The 26,559-nt window shown below is 30.4% G+C and overlaps 2 protein-coding genes across 3 annotated transcripts; one reads left to right on the top strand and one right to left on the bottom strand.

Annotated features, from left to right (window-relative positions):
• Positions 1-4,048: 4,048 nt before the first annotated feature.
• Positions 4,049-11,091, top strand: LOC107437315 (three prime repair exonuclease 2). The gene is made up of 2 exons (XM_016049254.5): positions 4,049-5,035; positions 8,684-11,091. The coding sequence occupies exons 1-2, from the start codon at positions 4,345-4,347 to the stop codon at positions 9,148-9,150; spliced, it is 1,158 nt and encodes a 385-aa protein (XP_015904740.1). The 5' UTR covers positions 4,049-4,344; the 3' UTR covers positions 9,151-11,091.
• An 865-nt stretch (positions 11,092-11,956) lies between these two features.
• LOC107437314 (peptidyl-tRNA hydrolase 2, mitochondrial) lies at positions 11,957-25,634 on the bottom strand. 2 transcript variants are annotated; one of them, XM_043052193.2, is made up of 5 exons: positions 25,542-25,634; positions 24,687-24,773; positions 22,007-22,128; positions 19,675-19,787; positions 11,957-12,309 (listed from the first exon to the last, which is right to left on the bottom strand). In XM_043052193.2, the coding sequence occupies exons 1-5, from the start codon at positions 25,617-25,619 to the stop codon at positions 12,260-12,262; spliced, it is 450 nt and encodes a 149-aa protein (XP_042908127.2). In that variant the 5' UTR covers positions 25,620-25,634; the 3' UTR covers positions 11,957-12,259. The 2 variants fall into 2 exon arrangements, with proteins under 2 accessions (XP_042908127.2, XP_015904738.3); XM_016049252.4 differs by having other exon boundaries at positions 25,243-25,544.
• Between the last annotated feature and the right edge of the window lie 925 nt (positions 25,635-26,559).

The following is a 26,559-nucleotide window of genomic DNA, read 5'->3' as shown; positions in this document are numbered from 1 at the left end:
TTTGAAAAAAAAAATGAGGGTGGCATTTAACTAATCTTGTTCCTACCAACTAACGCATCAACAAACAAACTAAATAAATTAAATTAAAAAAATAGGCTGTCCAAAATTTCCATATAATCGGCTAATCAAAGCGACTCTCAATAGCCTTGAAATTAGACACATTTTTTAATATGAGAAGAAAGTCTTTTAAAACTTATTGAGTTCAGATTTAAAAAAAAAGACGAAAACTTATAATTCTTTTTAAATAAATCATTTTGGTGAAATAAGTACTCCTTTTTATAATTCATTCCTCATTTTTTGTCTGCTGCCAACATAATTTTAACATCCAGATTATCTACCAGATGTTGCATGACAAGAAAATCGATGCGGTGTTTTAATTTCCTTTTATGATTCAAGCTCGAATCCTTCAAGAAAAATATACTACATATATATGCTCTCAACATAATTTTTATTTAATTTACTTAATCTTCTTCTTGGAGTTCATGTAACCAATTAAGGATAATATCCCAAAGAGCAAAATAAGGTTCATTTCAACTTTGCAAAAATCATTTTATGTAAACCTAAAATGGTTTGTTATGTGGCTTACGTGTAAACCTTCTAACCTTAAAACGAGATCTGTGACCATCTGCTCTATTCTATATGACCTTCTGCTCTATTCCAATTCAAAACCTTAAAGCAACCTTCTATATAAAAACCTTAAATCGAGGTTGACTTTGAGTTTTCAAGCTTCAAAAAATCATTTCATAAAGCTAATCTCAAGGTGAAAATAATCTTAAATATAGGGAATTATATGGCTTCTTTTTGCATGCTCAGATAATATCCACCGTGTCACGAAATTTTAATGGACAATGCAATTTGAACCTATCGTTAGTGTGATGTTAGCTAAAACGTCATTATGGACCTAAGTGACAATAATTTTTTTTAAAAAAAACTTTAAAAATAATTTTTAATCCTTTTAGGATGAAAGGTTTGAAACTGCAATATTTTTGCTTTATTGAAAAAAAGGTTTTTAGAACAAACATTTTCGTGACAATGAAAAGAAAATTCCGACACAAGGTTGATGTAAGGTTACAAATGCTTTCTGAGTATTAATTCTGCACAACTTAAGCTTTGCTTGAAGAACCTGAAGAAAATTAAAGGCCAGGAGCACTCCTTCAAGTAACGATCAAACGAGATTTCGAAAATTTTAAAAACGAATTCCAGCAAAAGAGCTAAAGCAGGGAATATGAGTTTGAAGCTCTGTCAAAAAGATGGCCTAGAATGATAGATTTTTTATGCAAATGAAGCAATCACTCAACCCAATTTAGTTGAGCTCTTCAAAGCAGTGAAGAGTTCGAAAAAGTCAGCCTCGAAATGATTTTTTCCATTCGTTCTCTCATGGTGGTACTTACTAGGTCTTGACCATAGAGCCTAAATTATACAAAAACATGATACAATTCAAACTGAACCTTGGATGGAAGCGTCTCAACGTAAAGTCCCTTCGAGTACCTACGTGGAGTACCTTCGAACACTTAGTTGCTAGATGTGTAACCGAATTGGTTATCAGGCTAAAGATTTCAGTCAAGAATATATGTGTTAGCTGAGGCCGATCAGGCCACCAGAAAGAGCAAGTGAAAGCAAAAAAGTTCTTGGCGTGAGCTATCTCGAAGCAAACGCCAAATTTGGCAAGAAGATTAACGTGTGTCAGAAAATGCCAACTATGAAACGCATCCAACAAAGAACTGTCTTCATAGAGCTGCCGAAGTTATCCATCAGCTTCATGATTTTGTAAGCTACTCCTATATCTATTTCTCTTGTAATTTTTAATGTTTGTTTGTAATTTTAAATAAAATTTGAAGGTTCGTGAGACCTTCCAGGTGGAAATCTGCTGAAATGACGATGTTCGGCGGCTGTCTTCTTGCTGTTGGCCCAGTCTTCAAAGGTAATCTACCAGCGAGAACCGTCCTGTGGGTTTCGGCTTAGAATTTCTGTTCACTCCGATCCACCTCTTCTCGATTTGCGATGCTCATCTTGTTCGTAACACAGGGCCTGTTTTCTGTTGCTCGATGTGTCTAGGAAACTGGCGAATGATCTCCTTGACCTCGAGGTGCTGTAATGAAATTCTTCTATTCTGTAACTGAAATTTAACTTGAAATATTTAATCTGGAACACCGAAAATTGCCTCCTCCATAGAGCATCTGGCATAGGAAACAATATTTCATATTTTTAAATGCCGCCAAAAATTTTTAGTTTGTTTCTCTGCTTTTTCCAGCATCGCTTCAAATAGTCTATCCTTGCTTATATCATTGTCTAACTTAAAATCAACAAAAGGGTGATATATATTTATGCCATACTCTGTAAGTTTTCTCTTATGTTGTGGATCTGATCTGTAGTTGATCTTTTTTAGAAACCACATTGATATTTTCCTATATTCAAGCGATTTATACCTTTTACTTGTAAACCCAGGTAGCAAAAAGATATGATCTAATATTAGAAAGATGCAATATAATACTGCCCTGCTAGAAAACGCAACGCTCTTGAATCCTATCTTCTAATTTTAGAACTAATATTATATAAAATTAAATAGTATTCGATCTAACATTCGAACTTTCAAAATAATCATCTATTTCATTACTTTTGGTACAGCGTCACATTTTTGCGAAAGGTTATCCCATATTATTAATAAATAAACATTTATTTATGAAAGAAAACAATAAATTAAATATTACTTAAAATGTCATTTTTAGCCAATGCAAAGAAAGCGAAAAATAATATTAGTAGTAGTTTGCGAACGATTGAACTCAAAACTTTTTCAACTGTTGAATCTTGTCCCCCTTCTTCCTCGTTGGGTTCATCTGTTCGTGTAAATTTGAAATGTGTAAATTTGTTGAAGTAAGTAATTTGAATATTTTTAAATTTTTTTTCTTTATTGTGCCAATTATTACAAGAAATGTCCACTTAAAAATTGAACAATTGTAAGGGGAAAAAATTTTAAGTTTAAATTTCCACTCAGTTCAAATGTAAATATATAACTTTATAATTATATAGTGTGGTTTTTATTATATAATTTCAGAATATAAATAATGAATGATAATTGTGAAACCATTTAAAAAAAATATATATTACAAACTAACAAATTAAACTAAGATTTTAATAAAATAAACCCAGTTTTTTTTAAAAAAAAAAATTAAGAGTACATTTTAAAATTAAAGACTTGAAAATTATTAATGATATAAAATTTGTCAGAAAACCCATTGTATGAATAAAAGAAAAAAATATCAATAAAAGTTGCAATAAAATATTTCCTAATTTAAATATTCGAAAAAATCAGCTGAACATAAGATATACTTTGGAGTAAGGAGGAGAAAAATGGAAGGTAGCAGAATTCGCTAATATAATTTTATTTAGTATTTCTGTATTGCTAAGTAAATAATGCATGGAATGACATAAAACTGCTGTTCTATGTTTTACTGCTTCACAACAATACAGAAAATTAAGTAAAATTGTATCGTCGAATTATTCTCCATCCATATTTTCCTCTTGCTTACTCCAAAAAAATAAAAAGCAGAATAATATCAGAAAATACAAAATCTAATATTATATAGCATCAAAACTAACGCAAAAGAATATTATGGCGAACGCTAGATAATATTAGTTTGCATTGAATCTAATATTATAAAAGGCTGAGCAAACAGCGACCTTTTATATCTTTCTAATATTACAAGTTGTGTAATATAACGTTAGATTTTGCCGCTTTTCTGATATTATCTAATGTTATGTGCTACTTGGGAAAGGTGTGAATCGTTTTGCCAAATATCTGAAATTATTTTATTTAAATGTGAAAAAGTGACGGATTTCGGATGGCTCCCGCTATTTAATCAAGGTTTCAAAAAAGAAATTGGTTGCAAGAGAAGCCTTAACTTAATCAAACGTCATTTAAGCAAGTACATTTAGTAAGTTTGATTTGTTCGGAAAAATATCCAAACGGCAGTAGAAGATGTATTCGTGTGCTATGTTAAGTAAGTTAGGTCCAAGCGAAACATTATTCTTTAACGAATGCAGTTAGGTTATAATTTTCGTTGCAAGAAAAGAAGTGAAGACATTTTCGCGGTTTTTTGTTTATGATTTACCGCGTGATCCAACGAATACGGCGTAATCATAACTAATAACATTGAAATTATTTTTTCAATTACGTTGCCGATTCTGTTGTTAAATTTAACCAAGATATGCTCTAAGGAATCAGTTTTTACCACAGGTTAATCGAAGAACTCAATCTATTTGATTTGGGAAACATCTTTTATTTCATTGAGACATTGCTGTTTGGAGTAAACAATCTTTGTATCCTTATATAATTTTTATAACATTATGGCTAATTCAGGAACTCATTTCGTACTAGATCAAAATACTGTTGTTCTATTGCCTGCAGAAATTAGCTCACTGTTGGCAGGCATACCTCAATATAAAGCAGAAAGCAATAATATCTCTATAAGTAATTTATCTTCTGATTCTGCTACGATTGCAACGTCTGAACCTATTGGACGAACCGAGACAACTTATTGCGTAGAACAACCTGCTAACCTGGTATATTCGAATCAGATTCTTACTCCTATCAGTCCTAATATATTGACGCCAGAGAATAGCCCTGTTGTTTCAACAACCTGCAATTCTACACCAAAAGGAGCTAGAAGCAAGTTTCTGACGCAGTTTGACGAATCTCCCCTCACTCCTGTTTCAAGTCGCCAAGCTTCAAAAATTGTCAACACTGATGCAAAACCCAATTTTCCAGCTACAAATCTTTGCAATCAGTCGCCAGTTGTAAGCAACGATGTTAAACCTTTTGGAACTTTAGTATTTTTCGATCTTGAAACTACAGGCTTGGGTCACATGATTGGAAAATCGAATGTCCAGATAACTGAGATCTCTATGGTTGCAGTGGATCGAAAAGAGTTTTGGGTCAGCAAGAACAGTGAGTTGAAGGAAATTAGAATAATGCATAAGCTGTCCATGTGCGTGAGACCTAGAAGCGCTGTTTCTCCGGGCGCTGCTAAAATTACTGGTAAGAATGCAGCAATGCTATATTAATGATAAAATTGAAATATTAGCTTTAGCACATATGTAAAAAAATTATTGCATGCTAACTCCTGCATTACCAATCTTTTCTTATTGTTTATGAATGGTTGATCGTGTACAGCTAGGCGCAGATGGCACTAGGGATTAAAATTCGTTGTAAAACTTCGGAGTTACTAGTTCCAACTGATTTTTACGCCTAAGCCCTGTGGCTGTATTTTTTCGAGCTATCTGTGACAAAAATCTCCATCACTAATTTTTTTTTGAAAAATACTTTTAATAGTAATAAACCTTTATGTTAGTAATTCGAAATAACAATAAAGCTGTGTTTACAAGAAAGGAACTAAATAATTTTTTAATAATTGAACGTGTAATAATTTTTTATTCTAATATTATGGGAGATATTCTCGCATTTTGTTGGGGGAGGGGACGCACAAATTATTTCCTTCTTTGCATTTTGTAAATTATTAGAATAAAAAAATAATCACAAATCTGTTGTAGTATTTGACCAAAAAAAATATATAGACGAAGAAGTAACATGAATCTGGCTCCTCAAATGCTTGATTCGTTTTGAGATTCGGTTGTAAAAAAATAATATGGTATTAAAAAAAAAATTGGATTTAAAAACTATGGAGAAATCAATTGCTATAACTTGCTAAAATTCGCTAGAGTTATTGCCTTAAAAAGTGTATACTCAAATGCACAATTTGAATTTTCCACATTGTTTAAGATATATGGGGATATTTAAAAACCATGTGAAAATCAATGTCAATAACTGCAGAGAATACAATCGAAACATATTGATTTGCAATGCCATCCGCCAAAATTGAGCTCACTAAAAAATGATTATCTAAATGCACAATTCAAATATTATGTGTAAATTTCTGTTGAAAAGGAGAGTAATTTTTTTGCTTTTCGAACAAAAAATCTTTCTGCAAGAACTCGGTGATGTTATGCGACAATGTCGCAACGATTCTGTTACGAGGAGCCTAAGCTTGAAAAAGGGTTCCTTCAAATATTATACCCTGTAGTACAATATAACACTTTCTTTCAATTTAAATTTTAACGAGACAAACAACATATGGATTTGGAAGACTGCAAGCTTACTATGCCCTGCAAGATGTAACCCACACTGTAACTAACTGTGATATTTTACTCAAGTATAGCCAAATAAATAATAGCACTCGAAACATGGCAAACCTTACCCTTTATTTATGTTGTGATATTAATTTTCTTAAATTTGTTTTAGGTTCTCAACTAGTTAGAATTTATAAATTATAGGAAACTCTTATGAATTGTATAATTACCCGTAAATTTAAACATGAGTCACATTGACACGATTTCGTAGAATATTAAGCCTGTTCACATATTGCTTGGTAAGCGTGACAAATGCAGGGGGATGTCCCAGAAGTTTTCTAAATTTCTTCTGGTTTTAGGAAACTTATTGTTTAAATTCACTCAACCTTCTATAAGAAAATTTTTTCTTCTTACTACTTAAAGTTAAAATTGAAATTTATTCTTATATCAAATCTTAACTTTTTTTATCCTTCAGCTATTAATGTCAGATATTTCTCTAATTAAATTTAATTTGTCTTGCATAAAACTGCAACACACTATTATTTTGGGGGGAGACTCATCTTATAGATGTCAGGGGTGATTGTATTCCAGGTGTACCCCGGAATTCCGGGTTTTCCATATCATTCTTCTAGGTCTGAAAATTAGAAGCAGAACATGTGATATTTCTTAAAAAATCGTGAGTGTCACATCATATCTCAAGACCATTGATCAAAAACTTACAATCAGATTTTGAAATATCCTGTTAATGAGATGTTTACATACATGCGATTCTTCTGCTGATTTGGTTTAATGGATTTTTGCCATTTTAAATAATTGGAACTGCGTCAGAATCTGTAATTATCACGATTATTATTCACGCCAGTTTAATATTAAACATTAATTTATATTTACCTAATTAAAAATTTAGGCATTGCAATTTGTGTTCTCTCAATTGTATCTCATGATTCCTATTTATGTGATTTATAAATCCAATGTTTTTAAAATCTAATATTACAATCCATATTTACACGTTTTTAAAATCCTATATTGCGATTTGTATTCACGCGGTTGTAATATCAAACATCAACTTTTGTATTGATACTTGATTTAGAAACTACGTACTGTGATTCGTATATACGTGATTTAAAAATTTGATATTGCAATTCGTATTTTCGGGTTTTTTATATCCAATATCTCGATTCATAATCACATGAATTTAAAATCCAATACCATAATTTTTGTAAGAAGTAAGTATTTTCTAGAATTAGGCATGAATATAAAGTGTTGGTGAGGCTATAAAGGTGTGATACTCTTCATTAGTCATTTATTTAATTGTAAATGCTAGTTCTAAAGATTATGTTAATAATGAAACATGTATGGTATTTAAATTGCTGTCTTGTTATCGATTTTTTGCAGGGAATATTTTCAGGGTGTTTCACTTTGTGTCACTATCTCCCCTAAGATGTGTCGTAATATTAATTTTTCGTCCCCTATAATTTTTTATATATATATTTATTTCTTTTGCTTTTTAAATATAGATAGTAGGGTTTCAGCTGAATCAAGAATTCTTTAGCAATAAAGCCATACGCCTCAATGCTCATAAATTACTCAAATCAACACAAAAATACCAATCTTCATCTCAACTGGATTCTTTTTTCTTATAAAAAAAAAGTGTCTAGTTTTATTTTAGCACTTTTTGATAGTTCTTTTTTTAGCATTTAGATAAATATGCTACCATACCCGATACCCTGAAAAATACAGGTGACTAAAATTCACTGTTAGCAACAATTTTCGACCTGCAGCGACTATGGCAACTTTTTTTTTGCCTGGAAAGGTTTAAAAAAGCATTTATTTTTAGGAAAAGGAGACTTTTCTGTGCTCCTAGCGATGTTTTTTTTTAAGCATAAATTGGGTTGACAACCTGCGGCCCGTAGTAGATTCTGAACACAATGAATTTCCTTTCTTAAAAAATAAAAATTTTGAATTCCAAATTTGAGTCATCACATTTTATGCACTCAATTTGCACAGATTCCATTGTAAATCTATTTTGTTTCTCGATCGCCTTTTCAACGGTTATTGCTACGAAATTCTGCATGATTTTAAGAAGCCCAATTTTTTATATGATATTATGATGCATGAATTTCAAATTTGAATAATCACTTTTCATCTCTCTCTCTATATATATTTGCCAAATCAATTAGGTAAACTGAAATTTTTTTAGATAAAGTATGTTCTTTTTAATGAAAAAATAATTTTTTGAATGATTTCTAGTAATTAAAGTATTTAATTTTCAGCAAATGTAAAAATTTTTTTTATGCATAAATTTAGTGCTAGAACACTAACGTTTATATAAAAATTGTCATATTTGCCACCAACTTGACTAAATGGATCATGTTATATAAAAAGTCATTTAATAAAATTTTAGCCATATTTTTGTTCTTATTTAATTAAGGCAACTATTTGCATGGTTTAGGGAGGCTACTAAAACCAACTATATTGTTCTGTTTTTTTTTTTCTCAGGCAACTTTGAAAATAGAATAAAAGTATTTTTTGGATTAATCTTTTGGAACTTTTTTTGCAGGGCTGGACAATTTCAATCTGATCGACCAGTATCCATTTGATAGAAATGCTGCCACAACCATAATTTCCTTCCTCTCGCATCTCCCCAAGCCAGTTGGCCTCTTGGCTCACAATGGTAATACCTTTGATTTCCCCCTTCTCAAATCTGAATTTAAACGACTCTCGATGGAATTGCCGTCTGATCTGCTCGTTGCCGACACCCTGGTCGCATTTCGCACCATCGGAATCGTGGAGTGCCCTCCCGATAGGAAAGTCTGCAAATCTGTTAAGTACGGAAGGAATGGTAGACTCTCCCATTCTCTGGAAAATCTGCATCTCTTTTTCTTCAACAAGAAACCAGCGAATGGACACAGTTCGGAAGGAGATTGTCTTGCATTGGCAAAGGTGTGCCATAAACTGAAAGAAAATGCTTTACCTTGGCTAGAGGCTAATGCTAAAACATTGGACACCATAATCCCTATGTGGTAAACTTGCAAATGTTTTGTATATGTGTTTCATTTAATTTTTATCTCTGATTTTATTGAGAGCGGAAACTATATCGACTAAAAATCTGTGTTACTGAGTGATGCTTTCAAGGATTTGTTTTGTGTTTGTCTGCTTAATGCGATGGTTTTTATATTCCTCCCTGCAATCTACTGTGTAGCTTTAAGAAGAACTCCTCCAGATTAAAAGTCTGTGGCTGTTTGCTGCTATAGTAACAAGCAAGAGCACATTTCTAATGGTAGGTAGGGAGGTACTTTATTTACATCGCACAATTGGCGACGGTCTGGGAAACATCCCCGAGAATGTTCCCAGACCATGCCATCACAATTTTGATCCTCTACAGAGGGGATGACTCTCCTGCTTTGGCAAACCAACAGCCTTACAATTTTTCATATCCTTGTAAACCTTAAAACCTCATTATTTTGCTTTGCGTTCTTCCTCCAAAAATAGCTATAAACTCTAACTTGTGTGTTTTCTGATCATCTTGTTTTATAACATGTATGCATTTTGTGGTACGTAAAACAATATGAAATCTGTTCGTTGTTAAATAACTTGATTATCAAGTTATTTTGTCCATTGTATAAATATTATTTTGACATTTTTAATGTTTTTTCGACTTGATACTTTGATTTTTAAGTTTGACTTTGATTAATTACTTTTCAAATTTTGTACATGTAGTGACATCAAAATTTCTTTTAAATCTTAGTAATTAATTGCTTTTTTCATTGATTATGAATTAATTATACATTGTTTTGCAGCAGAAAGATTTTAGAAATTTTGCATCTCGCATTTATAATTAATAAATTGTGTTGTATTTTTTTTTTTTTAACAATTGTGTTTCCTTTATTTTGGCAGATATTTTAATTCATATCTGAAAAGTGATATAAAACTTTCGAGAATTAATTTCTAATATTTGAGAGGTTAAATTTCTCGAAATGTGTATTTTAAAAATTACTTGAAATAAAACAAATAACTATTAGGTTCTGTTAGATTTCTTAAAAGCATAAATCTTGCCTTTTTTTTTTCAAATAAGAAAAATTTTGTCTTTAATAGTTTTTCCTCTACTTCACAACAAAATTTCTGTTTTATTTTTTATGTATTTAGCTCAGAATATGAAATTAAACATACAATTTTCTAAGAAATTCAGATTTTTTTATAGTACTTTAAGCTATTGGGGGGAGGGGCAGAATTTTTTTTTCTTCAGAGACTTTTAAATTTTTTATTCTAGAGTCCTTATTGAGACTACATGATTTGCTCCTAATAAGAAAATTAAATATTAGTCACTTGTTTTGTTGCAATGCAACGATTTTTTGGGAATGTTTTAGATTGCTAGGTTATAATTTTTATTTCATAACGACAAAAAGATTGTCAACATAAAAATTTATTCAATTAAAAGATTCCCAAGTTTTTTAGTGCATTAACACAAATTTATTTTCTGAGTTTTTTGCATTAAAAAGTCAAATTTTTGCTCTGTAACCATTGCAACTTAATCTATAATATTGTTTTTTAAATTCCTATTCAACTTTTGGTTATTATAAAATTTAAATATTTTTTGCTAAACAGATAGTTAAAGTATTGTTGTGTAAAGTTAATTTTTAATAATAGTTTTGTATTCATTATTTTAACTGCAAATTTTGACTGAAAACTGTTTTATATGAAAGCAAATATTATTTACTGTTTAATAATTGCAAAATGATTAAGTTGCATACCATTGTGGTTTAATTTAGTAATCAAGTTAAGTTAAAATGTTACGTAATAATTGATGTTACATATTGTAATATTCGAACATAATGTCTAATTTTTTTGGAAAAATCTCGATGTAAGTGTTTGAATTGTGATGCTCGACAGTAATCAATAGATCAATTCTTTTCTATTTAATGCATACTTATTTTTGTCTTACTTTTAAAAATAAAATTGTTGTATTCACTTTTATAGTCAACTATTTTATTTACTTTTTAGAATTTACTTTTATTTATTATTTTATTTACTTTTTTCTACCTTTTAGAACATATTCAGTTCTGAATTTGTTATCCCGAAAACTTGCTATCTTGAAATTTTTTTAGCGTTCTCTTAACTTTGAGATATTGAGAGTATGCTGTATTATGAAAGTCATAAATAAAATAAGTTATTAAGACAATAAAAACAGTAAACGAACTGTTTCAGTAATAATTGGCTGGAGTTTTTTTTTAAAATTTTAATTCGAGTTTCTCAATGTGCTTTTTTTTTTAGTTCATTTTGAATGTTTCAAAAAATCAACTTCAAATATAGTTTTAAATTAATCCCCCAAGGTAGGTATGTAAAGGAACATTTTTTAAAAACAAATTATTTTTGTGACACTGTTTTTCAAACTGTAACAATTAGGTAGGTACTCGATTTACGTCGCATTAGAGTTGCACAATGATCTCTAAAGGTGATTCAAAGATATGCCATTGCAATTTTGATCTTTTGCAGAGGGGATGGCTCTCCTGTTTTAGTAGCTCGATGACCTACTTGCTTAGTTGTGCACTTAATGGTAGAACAGTTTAACAAGGACTGATACCGTGCACCCTCCGTCCCTATTCAGGCTGATTAAAGTGGTCACCTACCCTCTTACTGACCGCAGCCAGTGATGCTTGACTTAGGTCTTCTTCGCGATCAGGCCACGGAGTTGAACATTAGTAATCGTAAAAAATTTTATTTTATATTTATATATGCAAATAAATGCTATATTTTTACAATGAAAAAAGTATGATTTCTTATTCAATTAAAAAAATATATATAAACAAAACAATTGAAAAGGAAATATAAAATATTAAACAATAAAAAATATATATTTCTTTGTCTTCTAAAATTTTTCATTATTAAATTTTTAACACTATTTACATGTAAATTTTCTATTACAACATGATTCATGCCTTTTAGTGTTACAGTTTACAATTGGTGTTTTTAGTATAAAACTGCCACTAGTCAGGGCATTAGAATGTATATGAGAACTGCAGTTTTGAGATTGTTTCAAAAAAGTCTACCCAGATACAAAAATTTAATTGAAGTAATCAGTTCAATATGTAATCCGTAAATGCATTCAATATTATCTAATCTCAGGTGACTAGATGTATCACAGAAGCTTCAAATTTTGTGTCACTTTGTTTACAACTTCCTCTGGGCCTGCATAAAAGAAAAAAATAAATAAGTAAATTGATAATATTTCAAATTAGAAAAATCAAATAGGTTAGAAATTCAAGGGAGTGATATTTAGTTTTAAAACACAGGATGTCTCAAACCAGCCCACATTAGAGAAATGTAATAACGAAGTTTTTACTATTGAAGTTTTTTGAGCTTTGAGTAAAGTTTTGATACATCACGCATAATAATGCAATTCAAAAGTGAAAATAATAAAAGCACTTATATTTAACAAAGTAAAAAATATGTATATAAATCTAAATCAAAAGCTTTCATTAAATCATTATTTATAATTATTTATAATTACTTAAACTATAAACACTCAACATACTGCAGTACTGGCAATAATAAAAGCACTTATAGGGCTAAAGAGAATAGAAGGGCTGGTTCACTCCTTTGAAGAAACTCGCCACGCCAATCCTCCGATTTTCTCTAGTGACGTCACTTTGGCGCAAAGCTCGCACTTTTCTATAATGACTTTCCCCAGTTTTTGCCATGAATTTACAAAATTTTAAAACTATTAACGAAATGCCAGTTTGCTTAATTGCAACTTGCAAAAATTCTGATAGAAAAACAAAAGGAAAAAATATAATTTTCCGCGTGTTCCCTAAAGTAAATGATCAACTATGTAAAGAATGGATTCCAAAATGACACAGTTAATATAAAACAGCAATACGTTTTTTCTATCGTTAGGAACTTTTATAAAAATTTGTTATCTAAATAAAAACCGCCTCGTTACTTCAAAAAGAAAGGCATGTGAAAAAAATTTTAAAAAATGGATTAAGTCAAAGAAAATTAAAACATAAGTAAAAAGTATAAATAAAATATAAAGTGTACAGTTGAAATTCTTCTAATTTCATAACTTATTTTTTTAATGTAGTTATTCTGAATATTTATGATTCTTTTAAAAATTACATTCTCTTGATTTTAAATATCTATAAATTATAGCATCTTAAATTTAAATATCTATAAACAATTGTAAAATTTCTAATGTCATTATGAACCTAAATTATTATTTTGTTTCAGTAATTAGCGTTTAAGGTTGATGTTTCGCAATGATTAAGTATGAACAAATTGCTATTAACGGCATATTTTAAAATCGGGGATTCGAAATTTAACTCAGCTTATTGTTATAAAAGAATATGTAGATAAAAAAGTGTCGATATATGCTTTCATTTTTCTAAATAATTAAAGTTAAAACTGAACTTTTTAAAATAAAGTAGTTATAGTGTCATTTTCGCCGACTAGTAAAATATTTTTATAAGTTTAAAATGCTATTTTTTTAATATAATGGCCAAGAAAGTTTTTTTAAACTATGTTTATGAATGGAAAATGGAAATAATGTGTTAATTACGTAAAGTTTGAAAGCTAATCACCAGAAAAAGTCTAACTTATTTTTACAAAGAGAAAGATGCAAAGTTATCATAATATCTTTGCCTGCAATCTTCGAGATCTGTGGACACAGTGACGTCATGAGGAGGGAAATCGTAGCTTCAGCTCTAAGAGCGGAGTGAACTAGCCCTTCTATTCTCTTTAGCCCTGGGCAATAGCACCAACTGTTGTTTAATAAGATAAGTATTTTTGCCAATATTTTATCACCAATATTTTTTTAATAAATTTCTTCAATGAATACGTAGGAATTTGAGAAGATAAGGATAAACAGGAGACTTGGTAGGTATGGTGTCTGATAAATCTGATACTTTCAAAGCCTTGACCCCCAAAGGTCATTTTTTTTGTTGTTGCAAATATTACATAAAAAATAATAGATATGTAAAAAAAAGATCTAAATTACTTCTTTCATAAAGATTTATACAGTCGAACCCCGCTATAGTGAACCGTCTACGGACTCAGTAATGTGTCCACTATAATCGATGGTTCACTATATCCAAATTTTTTGAAGAATATTTTTTGCATAAGATAGTTGAATGATTGAAAATTGGGTTTGCAAATTTTACATAAGTCACTTAAAAATTATGAACTAATTAACAGATAATAAAGCAAAAATTGATGAAAAAAGTACTTACGGTTTTTTAACATTTTTAAAGCACCTTGGTTTTTGAGATTTACCTATCACAGTTAGTTTTCGCTTTTCCGAGCCATTTATGTTAGCACAAACAAGAACTGTAATTCTCACTTTGGAGAGTTTCCCATTAGTGCATTTTTCTACTTTGAATTTAACGTCTGATGGGGAATCAATTTGTAAAATAGTCCAGCTTCGTCAGCATTAAAAATGTCTTTCTCTTCATAATTCTGTATGATACTCGGCCACACTTCAGTTTTCCACATCCGTTGCATCAACACTCGCTTCTTCTCCAATAATCTTACCTGAAGAAATATTTTTCCGTTTTTTGAATCTATCCAGCCATCCACTGGAGCACACAAAATCCCTTTCCTCTAATTTTTCAGCAAACTCATTCGCTTTAATTTGAAGCATATGTCCGGTCACAGGAAGATTTTGATCCCGCTGAGTGGTGAACCATTTTAACAAAGCTTCTGCTACGTTTTCTCTTTTTTTTGATGAAACCATATTTTTGTCGTATGCGGCAAGAATTGCACTTCGATTTTTCCAAATGTTTGAAACTGTAGATTTTGCCAAGGAAAATTCCTTACACAATGCCGATTGATTGATTCCATCTTCAATACGCTTTACAATTTTAACTTTGTTCTCTTTCGAAAACGCTTTTCTCTTTAGAGAATTTACCATTTTCACTGCTTTTGAAATAAAAATCTTGTCTCAAATAGATAATGTAAGAATATGAAAAGAGCAGCTGTAGAATGAGTTAAATTGTTCCCCTTCTCAAGGGGTGACTTGAAAATAATATGTTTTGAACAGATAAGAAAATTCCAAAATTTCAGCAGGTGGCCAAGTTAACTAGTTGTAGAGCAAGCTTGGGGAAAAGAGACAAAGCGAGGCTTGTCAGGGAGGGGGGAGTATAAGATTCTGTTTGACATTTATTACAGTATAGTTAAAAGTGATAAGCATAAAGGAGTGAAATATGATGCATTTTATAGGAATGCATTCCTTTTCAGTCCCAACACCTACAAGTCTAAAGATGGAGGACTGAAAAAGATATTTAAAGAAATGAAATTTGAGTCCACTATAACCGAGTTTCCAAGTTCTAAGCTGTTCACTGTAAGCGTTAAGAATAACATTATTTAAATAGGAGTACGGACGGGACCGCTAAAAAAGTTCACTACATCCGAGTGTTCACTATATCCCAGGTTTACTATAGCGGGGTTCGACTGTACTAAAAAAAAAAACATTGTTTTCTTCAAAATCAATATACATGTTCATTTTTAACTTTTAAGACATTTATAAAAATAAAAAGAAGAAAATATTTCAAAAACTAACATATTTGCAATTTTGAATAATTCAATAAAATAATACATTACAAAACTGTATTATTTACAATTGACCACTGAAATTGATACACTCAAAAGACTTTGTATCAATATTATTTGAAATATAAGCTCAAAGAAATGTTTGCAGACATAATAGAATTCCACACCAGAGGAAAGAAAATATAACTTTGTAAAATAAGTTTAAAAAAAAAGTTTTTGACATTCAAAAACTATTCTAAATAATGATATTTGTGATTGTTATATAGCTTGAAGTGAATGAGCATTTATGTATACAGAGTTCTCTTAATGAGAATAAACAATATAAAAAAAAAAAATTAAAGTCAATTCCTACTTGGGTAAACAAAGAAAATTTTTATTTTAGTTACTTTTTATTAAATAATTAAAATTTTTTCCCCTCATATAAAACATTAATTAGTCAAATTAAATTAATGAATTAATATTTGAAAATACTATTAACATCAAGTGTCATCCAATACAAGTTTAAAAAAATGCATTTAAACTTAAATGGAATAAAAAGTATTTTATTAACAATTGAAAATTTGAACAAGATATATAAATATATATATGAAGAGTGTGTAACTAATAGTAAGAATTGAAAAAAAAAGGTATGTGGTATCAGACAACTATAAAACTATACATTGGTGACGTGGTCCACACGTGTCACCCTATTTTTTTAGTTCAAATAGAGCTATAAGTTAAAAATGATCACTAATGTTATCTTTAAAATGTGTGAAAAACTGAAGTCAAATGGAAAACAATGACCAACGCTTAACCCATCAGAAAATTCCATTTCGTTTTTCGTTCATCCAGGGTGCGTAGCCAAATCTTTGAATCAAAAATAAGCACTTTTTAAAAACTTTTCAAGCACTTTACAAAAATTTTCAAGCACTCAAAAAATTCATATTCAATCAATGATATTATTGAAAAACAAAAACTTTTTATAAACAGTTTTAGCGTTAAAAAAAACCCAGAAAGAAACGGGCATAAATCGAAACAATCAGTACTTTCCCACATCACCGAATGAATTCAACTTGACCCTGAACTTAGAACAAAGGTACCCATACCCCCTACGTCAAACAAAGTGTTAGAAGTAAAATAAAATAAACAAGAACAAAATTAAAAAGAAAAACATTTCATAAGGATCTGATATTCTCTATCCGAATTGGAGCACTCGGGTTTCGGTTTCAAGTGTGCGCGCATGCGCAAGTCATAACGTGGGTACGACATGAAGTCCGCAAGAATGATTACGTACCAAACTCCCCATTTTTCGTGAAATGCATGGGATCCACCAGATATCACTGAAGGGAGAAAAAAAAATATTCGAAAAAAAGCACTTTTTAAAAACGCCAGCTGAAAAAAGCACCTTTAAAAGCTTTTAAAAACGAAATCCCCAAAAAAGCACCTTTAAGTACTTTTTACAAACGCTACGCACCCTGGTTCATCCCTATTTAATGAAAGAATTAATATTTAAAAAAACTGTATTAACATCAAGTGTTATCCACTAAAAGTTTTAAAAAAAAGTGTATTTGAACTTGAGTGGAAGAATAAAAAGTATTTTATTAATGATTGAAAATTTGAACAAGATATAGGGAGAGTGTGAACTAATAATAGGAATTGAAAAAAGGAATAGGTGCTTCCTCGTAGAAAAGGGCAATCACCACTATTAAAATTCATCCAAATGTGTAATGTTACGTTATATAACTTATCCTCAATCATTTTTAACCCTCTAAGCACTGAGCCCTTGGGTAGAACTGAACAGAGATTTCTCAGCTATGCACTACTCTGCCTTTGAAGAACAGGGAAACTGGTTTTTCGATACATGAAAGCTTGCAGCTAAAAGTTTGAATAACGTCTAAACTAAAGTTAAATTACCCTTTCATACTATTTTATGGTTATATTTCAAAAAGTAATTCTCGTTCATTATTCAAAATAACAGAAAAATTTGAAGCTTTTGAAAAATAATTAAAAGCAAACTAAAAAAAAACTATCTCTGCGTACCTGCCAAAATTGGAGAAATAAAATAACAGAGATTTTACTAGCAACATTTTTTACGCTACGAGTAAAGTTTTAATACATCATGCATAATCATGTAAGTCATAAAGAGAAATTCAAAATTTAAAATAATATAGGGACTTACATTTAGCGAAATAAAATATGTATAGAAATCTTAACCTAAAGAAGATTTTTTTAAACCGTTATTTATATTTACTTAAACTATTAACACTCAACATACTGCAGTACTGGCAATAGCACCATCTGTTGAAAAATAAGATAAGTATTTTTGCCATCAGCAGATATTTTATCCCATTTTTTTTTAAAATTTCTTCAACAAATACGGAGAAATTTGAAAATATACAGGTAAACAGGAGATAAGTTGTAAAATACAGGAGTCTTTGTTAAAAAACAGGAGACTTCGCAGGTATGTCTCTGTATATAAATTTTTCCAAAAAAAGGTAACAAAAAATGATTAATTTATAAACAATATGAGAGTTTTTTTCCTCATATATTTTAAATTGAAAATTTATGAGAAAATGAACATTTAAAGATGCATTTTTAAATAAAAAATATTCATTAAAAAAAATAATCACAATATTTAGTCACAAAAAATTCATTATTATCTATCCATACTCCACTCCCTAAAAAAAGAAACTAATAAAAATTTAACCAGTTAGAATAATCCTTAACGGTTATTTATACAAAAAGAGCAAAGAGGAAGCATTTATAGGGATCAAAATCTCAGGCACGGCGTCACATCATTCTAACTTCGCATTAGAACTCGTACCATAAACTAAGAAATCTTTTCTTTTTTTTCAATAACTGTCAGTGATTTAAAAATTGATTGTGGTACAATCAATTACAAGCTAGCTAAAATTTATTTTGCAGGATGTTGCATTGCATCATAAATCCTTATAGACTAAAATATCTCAAGATTTTCCGAAAATGATTTTATTGATGCTTTAGAATTTATGATGTGTTTTAACAATAATAGTGAAATTGTTAATGAAGAACATGCAAAATTAATAATATTTGTAAGTTAAATAAAAAATTATATATTACCTCCTTACTGATAGCATAAATATTAACCATGTAGTTCTTAAAAGTCAAATAATTTTGTTTTATTATTTAAGTAATTAGATATTTAGAATAGATCTTATGTAGAGCATTTTTTAGATTTAAATGAACATCAGTAAATAACACTGATTGAAAAAAGAGAGAATTGAACTATTCTCATCAATATGCATAGCTGCCAACACGAATAGGAATAGATCCAGTAGATTTTACAAAATAATATTAATTTTATGATAATCGTTGCAAAATATACTAAATATTTTACGCAAAGGGAATTTTAGGGATTCTTATAGTCATCAAAATAAAAACTGCAATATTTTCCAGTTATGATTCCACATTAAATGATCTTGAAATATTATGTATTAATAAGTGTTAAAATCTTCAAAGATAAATAACTGAATTTTACAAATGAGGCTCACTTTAATATGTATTAGTGACATTTATTTAAATATTCAAGCCAGCAACAAATATTCTACTTCAATAGGGATTTTTTAAGGAAACTTACTCAATTTTAGGGAATTTTCTAAAATGTACAAAAAGCGGGAAAATTTTTATTAAACCAGTACACCAGGAGAAACTGGCAAAATCCAGTAGAGTTGGCAGCTATGAATATGTAAGCAGTAAAAAATAAAATTTATCTCACAAAAGTATTAATTAAAATATATCTGAATAACAATAATATGGAACCCATTTCACAAAGAGTGTGAAATGTGAATAAGTTTCACAAAGAGTAATAAAAAAAAGCAATTATCATTAGCATGTCATATTGTTTAATAAATTTGTAAAACAGACTAACTAAAAATGAAATAAGTCTTATCATGTGACAACATAATACAAAATAGATTTCATAATGTCATGAATGGAACACATATGAATATGAATCATCAGAATTTATAATTATTCTGATTTAAGACTTACCTGGCCCTATTGCAAGTACAGTTTTTGTAAAAGGATCAACTTGAGTTAAACCCCCGTCAACAATAATACTGGTTAGTAATCCTAACTTTTTTGCTTCATCAGATAGTTTTAACCTAGGAAAATAATTATAATGATTTTACACAATAGCATTCTTAAATACATTGTTGTCACAGCTAGGAAAAATTTATATGTAACAATATAAAAAAAACAATTGTTTTTACTTGTAATAGTATCAATATTAAAATAAAATTAAGATCTTTAAAATTTCCATCAGCCTCATGAAACATTTATCACCACATTACCATAACCTTATCGTAAACATTTATTTTTTATTAGCTTGTTATTTGAAAATGGCTCCGACTAAAATAATGAGCTAATAAAAATCTAATACTGCCTTCAGGAAAGAAATGTTCTTCGGGTCATTCATATCAGCAAAGAAATAAGATCCTTCCTTTTTTTTGAAGAAACAAAAAAAGCACTGACTCCATTTAATTTTACCGATATTCCCTAATGCTTTATAACTGTCGACCCAATTTTTGGGTTAATGACAACTGTTCAACTTTGAAGCCTTGTAATTTTGAACACAAGCCAGAAGACAAGGGATCAAGTATTTTGAGACAGTTGCCTTCATGAAGGACTTTTTGATGGAACTAACCCACATTTGCCTTACATGGAGTGGAAGACCACAAGAACCTCCCACGGTTAGCCTGGCAGCAAAGGGGCTCTAACCCATGATCCATCTACCACTGAGGATATTTCACTGTAGAACTGGTGCAAGCCGTATGCGGATTCATATCGACCAGCAATCGCCGGGATTCGAACGCGGTTCACCTCATCGAAAGGTGAACGCTCTATCCCCTGAGCCATCACGGCTCGACTTTAACCCACTGACGGTTCTGCACGTAAAAAGTCGCATTTTAACCTGCAGTCTTCTCTGCATAGCAAAACCGGTTTTCCCATGTTAATTGATAGGGGAACTGTGTGTAGGGGAGAAACATTCTCCCAATTTTGCCCATTTCCTTAACTGCCAGTGGGTTAAAGTATTAACACTCAAAATACTGCAGTACTGGCAATAGCACTATCTGTTGAGGAATAAGAGAAGTATTTTTGCCATCAGCGGATATTTTATCACCAAAGTTGTCTTAAATAAAATTCCTTCAACGGACAAATTTGAGAATATACGGGTAAAGAGGTAGTGTTCATTAAATAACAGGAGACTTGACAGATATGATGGTGCTTACTAAAAAGAAGAATTGTATAGAGTAAAACTGCATAATTTTTTTATTGTAAACGTAATATTTTTTATTTTATAATATTATGCGTAATATACTAGCATTTTGTAGGAGGGAAATGCACTAAATATTTCCTAATTATTCACATTTTGTGGTTCATATGATCCTGATTCACATTCACCAAAAGTAATAACTAAAAATCTGCAGCAGTAACAACCACAAAGAAATCGACAATGAAACCATGCAAATCGGACTCTTTCAAAAAAAAAGGTTACTCAAATGCCTGGTTTGTTTTGAGATTCTGTAGTTGTAATAAATAATCAACAGCAATAACAGATAAAAATATATTAGAATCATAATGTATAAAAATAAATACTCAATTAGCATTTCCCATATGGTCTGAAACATATCAAGATGTTAAAAACCACATGAAAATCGATGTGAATAACTACCAAAAATACACACGAAACACAACATGGATTTAAGATATCAATGCCACAAATTCAGCAAGTCAAAAAGTTATTATTTAAATGCCCAAATCAATCAAATTTCAAGTGGCAAAATAATATAAACTGAGAAAAAAAAATAATGAAATAGTCACATTAAAAGTAAATAATCAAACAAATTAAATAAATCATTAAAAGTAAAGAAATTTTTTAAAAAAAACCTGGAAATTTGTAGCAATAGCTGTTGAAAAAACTATTAAAACACTGCATGGATTAACAATGATATCTGCATAAATCGAACTTATTAAAGGGTTATCTTTTGAATGTGCAATTCGAACTTTGCATGCCAGATTAATATCAGTATTTTCTAAAAACTCACAAGAATATCAATAGTAATAACTAAGCAATAAAAGCCATTGAGATTTTAAGAAACCAAGAGAAAATTCCCAGAAATTGCCAAAAAAAAAAAAAAAAAAATTATTAAAACAGTGCAGGGGAAAAAATATGTATTTCGAGAAATTCGGCAGAAAGAAAACCAAAATTGTTTACTGCCCAAATAAAAAATCTTTCCATAAACTTCTTGCGACAATGTTGCTGCAATTCTGCCATGGGGAAAGTTATCAATGAATTCATAGAATGTTTACAGTCACTTACATTTCTTTTTCACTTTTCACCTTCAAAGCGATCTTTTTTTGTCGACATGCTTCCCATAAAGGTACGACATCTGGATCAAGAAGCAGAGCAAGCTTATACGCAGATAAGGTGGCATGACCACACTGAAACAGAGAGAAAGAAAATAGTAAAAACACAGCAATTAAAAATATTTGATATTATATGCAATAGACTTAATACCGTCTTTACTCATGGGCCAAACCGGGAGACTCCCAAGCACTCAGGGGGCCCTTGAGAATCTTACTTTTTATAAATTGTATTTAAAAAAACTAATTATAAAAACATCACATTATACATATTTTTTAAAATAAATATATTCTCATGTAAAAAGTGTGCATTTTTTTCTACAAATAGTGATTGATTATCATGCAAACATAAATAATTTGAATAGTTTATCACCAGGAAAACTTAAAAAGTCCACTAAAATTTATTTTTCTATTTTAAAATAAAATTTTTAGGTACTCAACTAAGTCATAATATCTCCAAATACACCCCTAAATCTGTTTAGTATTTATAATTAGTTAAATAAAGTAATAATTGAAAGAGTTAAGAATTACACAGCACTATGGTAAGGCAACTTTTAAACTGATTATGTCTGATGTGCATTGAAAGATGTTTTAATAACTGACTTTAATAGAGTGATGAAATAATTCACACCTTTTCAATTTTTCATTTGTTATACCCTCCTTTTTTGAAAAAAAATTTAATGGAAATAAAAATATATAAAATTTAATGGTGACATTTTCGGAAGAACAGCGGGTGAAAACAGCTGCTACTTTTGACTACTGTTTACTCATAAGACTGCGTAAATTAAGTAAACGAAAACTACTTAATTCCCTAACCGTCAATGGGTTAAATAAAATATATAAAAAAATTTATTTATAAATGTGATCCATGATTTCTTGAAACTTCTGCTCGGTTAGCTAACAATCCGGATTTTTTTTGGAGCACAATCATCTCTGTATATTAAACTAAAAAAATTCACATACAAGTAAAGCATATTTAAAATATGCAATATTTTTAACAAATTTAAACACATTTCTTCTAGGCCATCTATCCATCTCAAATTCGGCCTGCCTCTTTTTCGTGTACCAACTGGTCTGGCATTGAAAACTCTTTTTGTGATACAGTCTTCGTTCATTCTGATAATGTGACATGCCATAACCACATCAGCCATAACCAGTGTAAAAGTTGCTGTACCATACTGCTGCAAAATTCTAAACTCTTTTAATTATTACTTTATTTAACTAATTTGAAATAGCAAACACAGCTGGTGGTGGTCAAGCATTTTAGTGACATTATGACTTAACATAAAACTTGCTCACATTAATTCATTTCACGGGTGAGCATAAACCTTGCGGTTACAAATTAATTAGTAGGCGAGAGTTGATTAGTACCTAAAAACTTCATTGGAACAAAGAAAAATAGATGTCAGTTGTCTTTTTAGTTCTGCTGGTGCTAAACAATTCAAGTTATTGGAGTTTGCATGTTAATCAATCGCAATTTGTAGAAGAAAGACAATTGAATATATTTATTTTAAGAAATATATAAGACAATACTGCTTATTCTTAGTTTTTTTTAAATATAATTTATAAAAAGCAAAATTCTCCAAGCCCCCTCTGGGTTTTTATGGCACACAATAGTACCTGCTATACAGAACTGTCAATAGTACCATCCATAATCAGAGGGTTAAATTTTTAAAATAACTTTATCTTCATAAATACAAAGAAGAGCGGTAATGGCTCAAGGGATAGAGCGTTCGCCTTCCAATGAGGTGAACCGGGTTCGAATCCCAGTCGATATGACTTCCGCATCAGGCTTGCACCGACCACAGTGGTGACGTGAAATATCCTCAGTGGTAGACGGAGAAAAATTAAAAAAGTGCTTTTTTGTCATTAGGTGTTGCACCAACATAAAAGTTCCAGCAATGAATAAAAAGTGAGCAGTTTGTTAAAAGAAAGCAGATAATATTAAGAGTTCAAAAAAGATAAATTGTGTTTATAGTTTGTCTAAAGTAAGAACTCCCCTAGCCATTTGTCTGGACCCGTGGCTGTGACTATGGTAACAAGGTATAACTATTTAAAATAGGGGTGTGGGATCACTGTTTACGACAGGTTTTGGCTTGGGTCAGAGAGCAGGGGTGATTGCGAGCACAAGTCAAAATTCCGGAAAATTTCCCCGAGTTCAAAAAAAAAAGAAAAGTTTAAATTGAAAAAAATTTAAACTAGGTTTTTCTAGGAGAAGTAATTAAAATTTACAAATATGTCTTTCTTTCTTGAGTTTATGATTATAACTATTTACTGATAAAAAATGTATCTGGCTGTCCCTTACAAACAAAATAAACTGTGTTTTTAAGTTCCACCTTTGAAAATTTGATTTCTGGAAATTTCTGTGCTCAATGATTTTTTGAAACGTCTGGACCTTCGATCTCCGGAAACTTCCGGATCACTGTTAGCGAAAAATCCGGAAATCCGGATTTTTTCCGGAGCACAATCAGCCCTGGGAGAGAGAATGGGAATCTTTTTCTTCGGTCTATTGTGTTAGCCCTAGAATGAAGAAAAGCTACCCTCTCTGAAATGCCTTATTTTAGTTTTCATAGCTGCAGACGGCCTCAAACTTTGTGGTGGGGGGAGTTCTTATCGTAGACAAACTATAGTAATACCTGGGATGCTATTTTTCCACAGCCCATTTTCAAGTCTTCTCTAACAACCAAAGCCATTTTAAATTTCGTTCCATAGTTGTTGCCTTTCTAAATAAATAATAAAAATTACACATTAATTTTGAACTTAATAAAAATAAACAATTTAGAAATAAATATATTAAAAGGTTTATCCAATGTTGTTAATAAAATATAAAGTATGTTTGCATTATATATGCTATTTGTCGAGCAATATAATCTACAAAAGAGCTTTTGCTACTTCTGTATTTTTTTATATTTTTTAATCCTGTTTCTTTTAGACTGTTGTCGATTTATTAAGTTAATTCAAGCAAATTAAAAAAAAATTATTTTAAATTTAATTATGGAATTATGCTTGAATGAAGTACTACTTTAAATGCTGTGTTGTAGTAATAATTTTACTCTCAGTTTTCCAAATACGCTGATTCATTCCTTACATACACATTCAGATTCGTTAAATGATTTAGTATCTAAAGTTTAACGCATTAAAATTTCTGTATTTTAAAGTTTTACTTTAATACAGCAATAAATGTTCAATAACCTTGACAGCTGCGAAAATTTTATTAGCTATAACTAAACCAGGTTGTGTATTTCTCAGGTAAAAACCTGCACATAAACCAGACATAAACGTAACGACACCCATTAAACCTGCTTTCGGTTACAGTATAGGTAGCATTCTAACAAAACAGCCAAGTTTGTGGTTTTTTTTAATATTTTACTGAACACTAATCATAATTAAAAGAAGATAGCTTATTTATGTTACAATTAACCCGCACACTTGGGTTTGTTTGTTTACAATCTTAATTTTCGTGCATTCACTTCATAAGTAAAAACTCAAACCTTGGTCATCGTCTCAAAATCAATAGCTGTATTTTCTGTGACGTCATCAAAAACTCTGCCATCAGGGGCTCTAGCCATCCCTTTCCTATTTTAGAGACCATTCTCACTGTATCTGATTAACGCTTCTCCTATCGCACTTCGATTTAATTCACCTATCCCAATCCCTCCAGAAAAAATGCGGAATGTATTTATTTTTCGCTATCAAAATGATTATATTATCTTTCCTTATATGTGAGCCAGGAAAATAGCATGTAACATAAAATCGAATCAAATAATTTAATTAAAATCATTGATGAAATTGGCAGTTACGCAAATAGATAGATTTGCAGTATTAGAATTTCATATAATGCGAATGAAATGTCAAAGTAACACTTACGAATAAGGCAAAAGAGCAAAGAGGAGCATTCTAAAACCATACTTAATAAAGTTAAAACTGAGACATCCAGTTTACATGGACGGCGGTCAGGGGCCCCCATCAGGGGGAAAGGTGGGCGCACGATGCGCCCACTTAAAGCTTGGGGGAGAATTTTTACACTAAATAAAATACACTAAATAATTTGGGGGGGGGGATTTAGACGAGAGAATTTTTTTTAAGTACATAAATAAAAGAAGCAACTGGCAATGCAAGCAAAGTAGCACTATTTCGAACAAGCTAACATGAAAAGGGGAAGTTAGCTTTTTTTTGGGGGGGGGGGGGGTGAATGCACCCAAGAGCTTGGGGGGATGGGAACCACAGACGGCCGTACTAATTGGTGCTGTCTCTCCTATTGTGCTATCTGTCCTCTTCTACTTGACGAAGGTTTATAAGCCTATTTTGAGCACACAAAAGCCTGAAAATTTATGTAATTGCAATAACCAATAAAGTTAAAATAGCTAAAGTGTAAAAAATTTACATTATAGTTTTAAAAAAGACAGTATAAGTCAAAATTAACGACAAAGTAAAATTAAATAAGAAGTGTAGGTTAAAATAAAGCGTTGAAATAATCAAAAACAAAAAGGCGAAATTAAAAATACTTTT

The sequence above is a fragment of the Parasteatoda tepidariorum genome, chromosome 8 (assembly GCF_982258835.1).
Source record: "Parasteatoda tepidariorum strain Cologne lab strain chromosome 8, Ptep-v5.0, whole genome shotgun sequence".
NCBI lineage: Eukaryota > Metazoa > Arthropoda > Arachnida > Araneae > Theridiidae > Parasteatoda > Parasteatoda tepidariorum.
The sequence above is the reverse complement of the archived record's forward strand: the minus strand, read 5'-3'. Positions and strand labels throughout refer to the sequence as shown.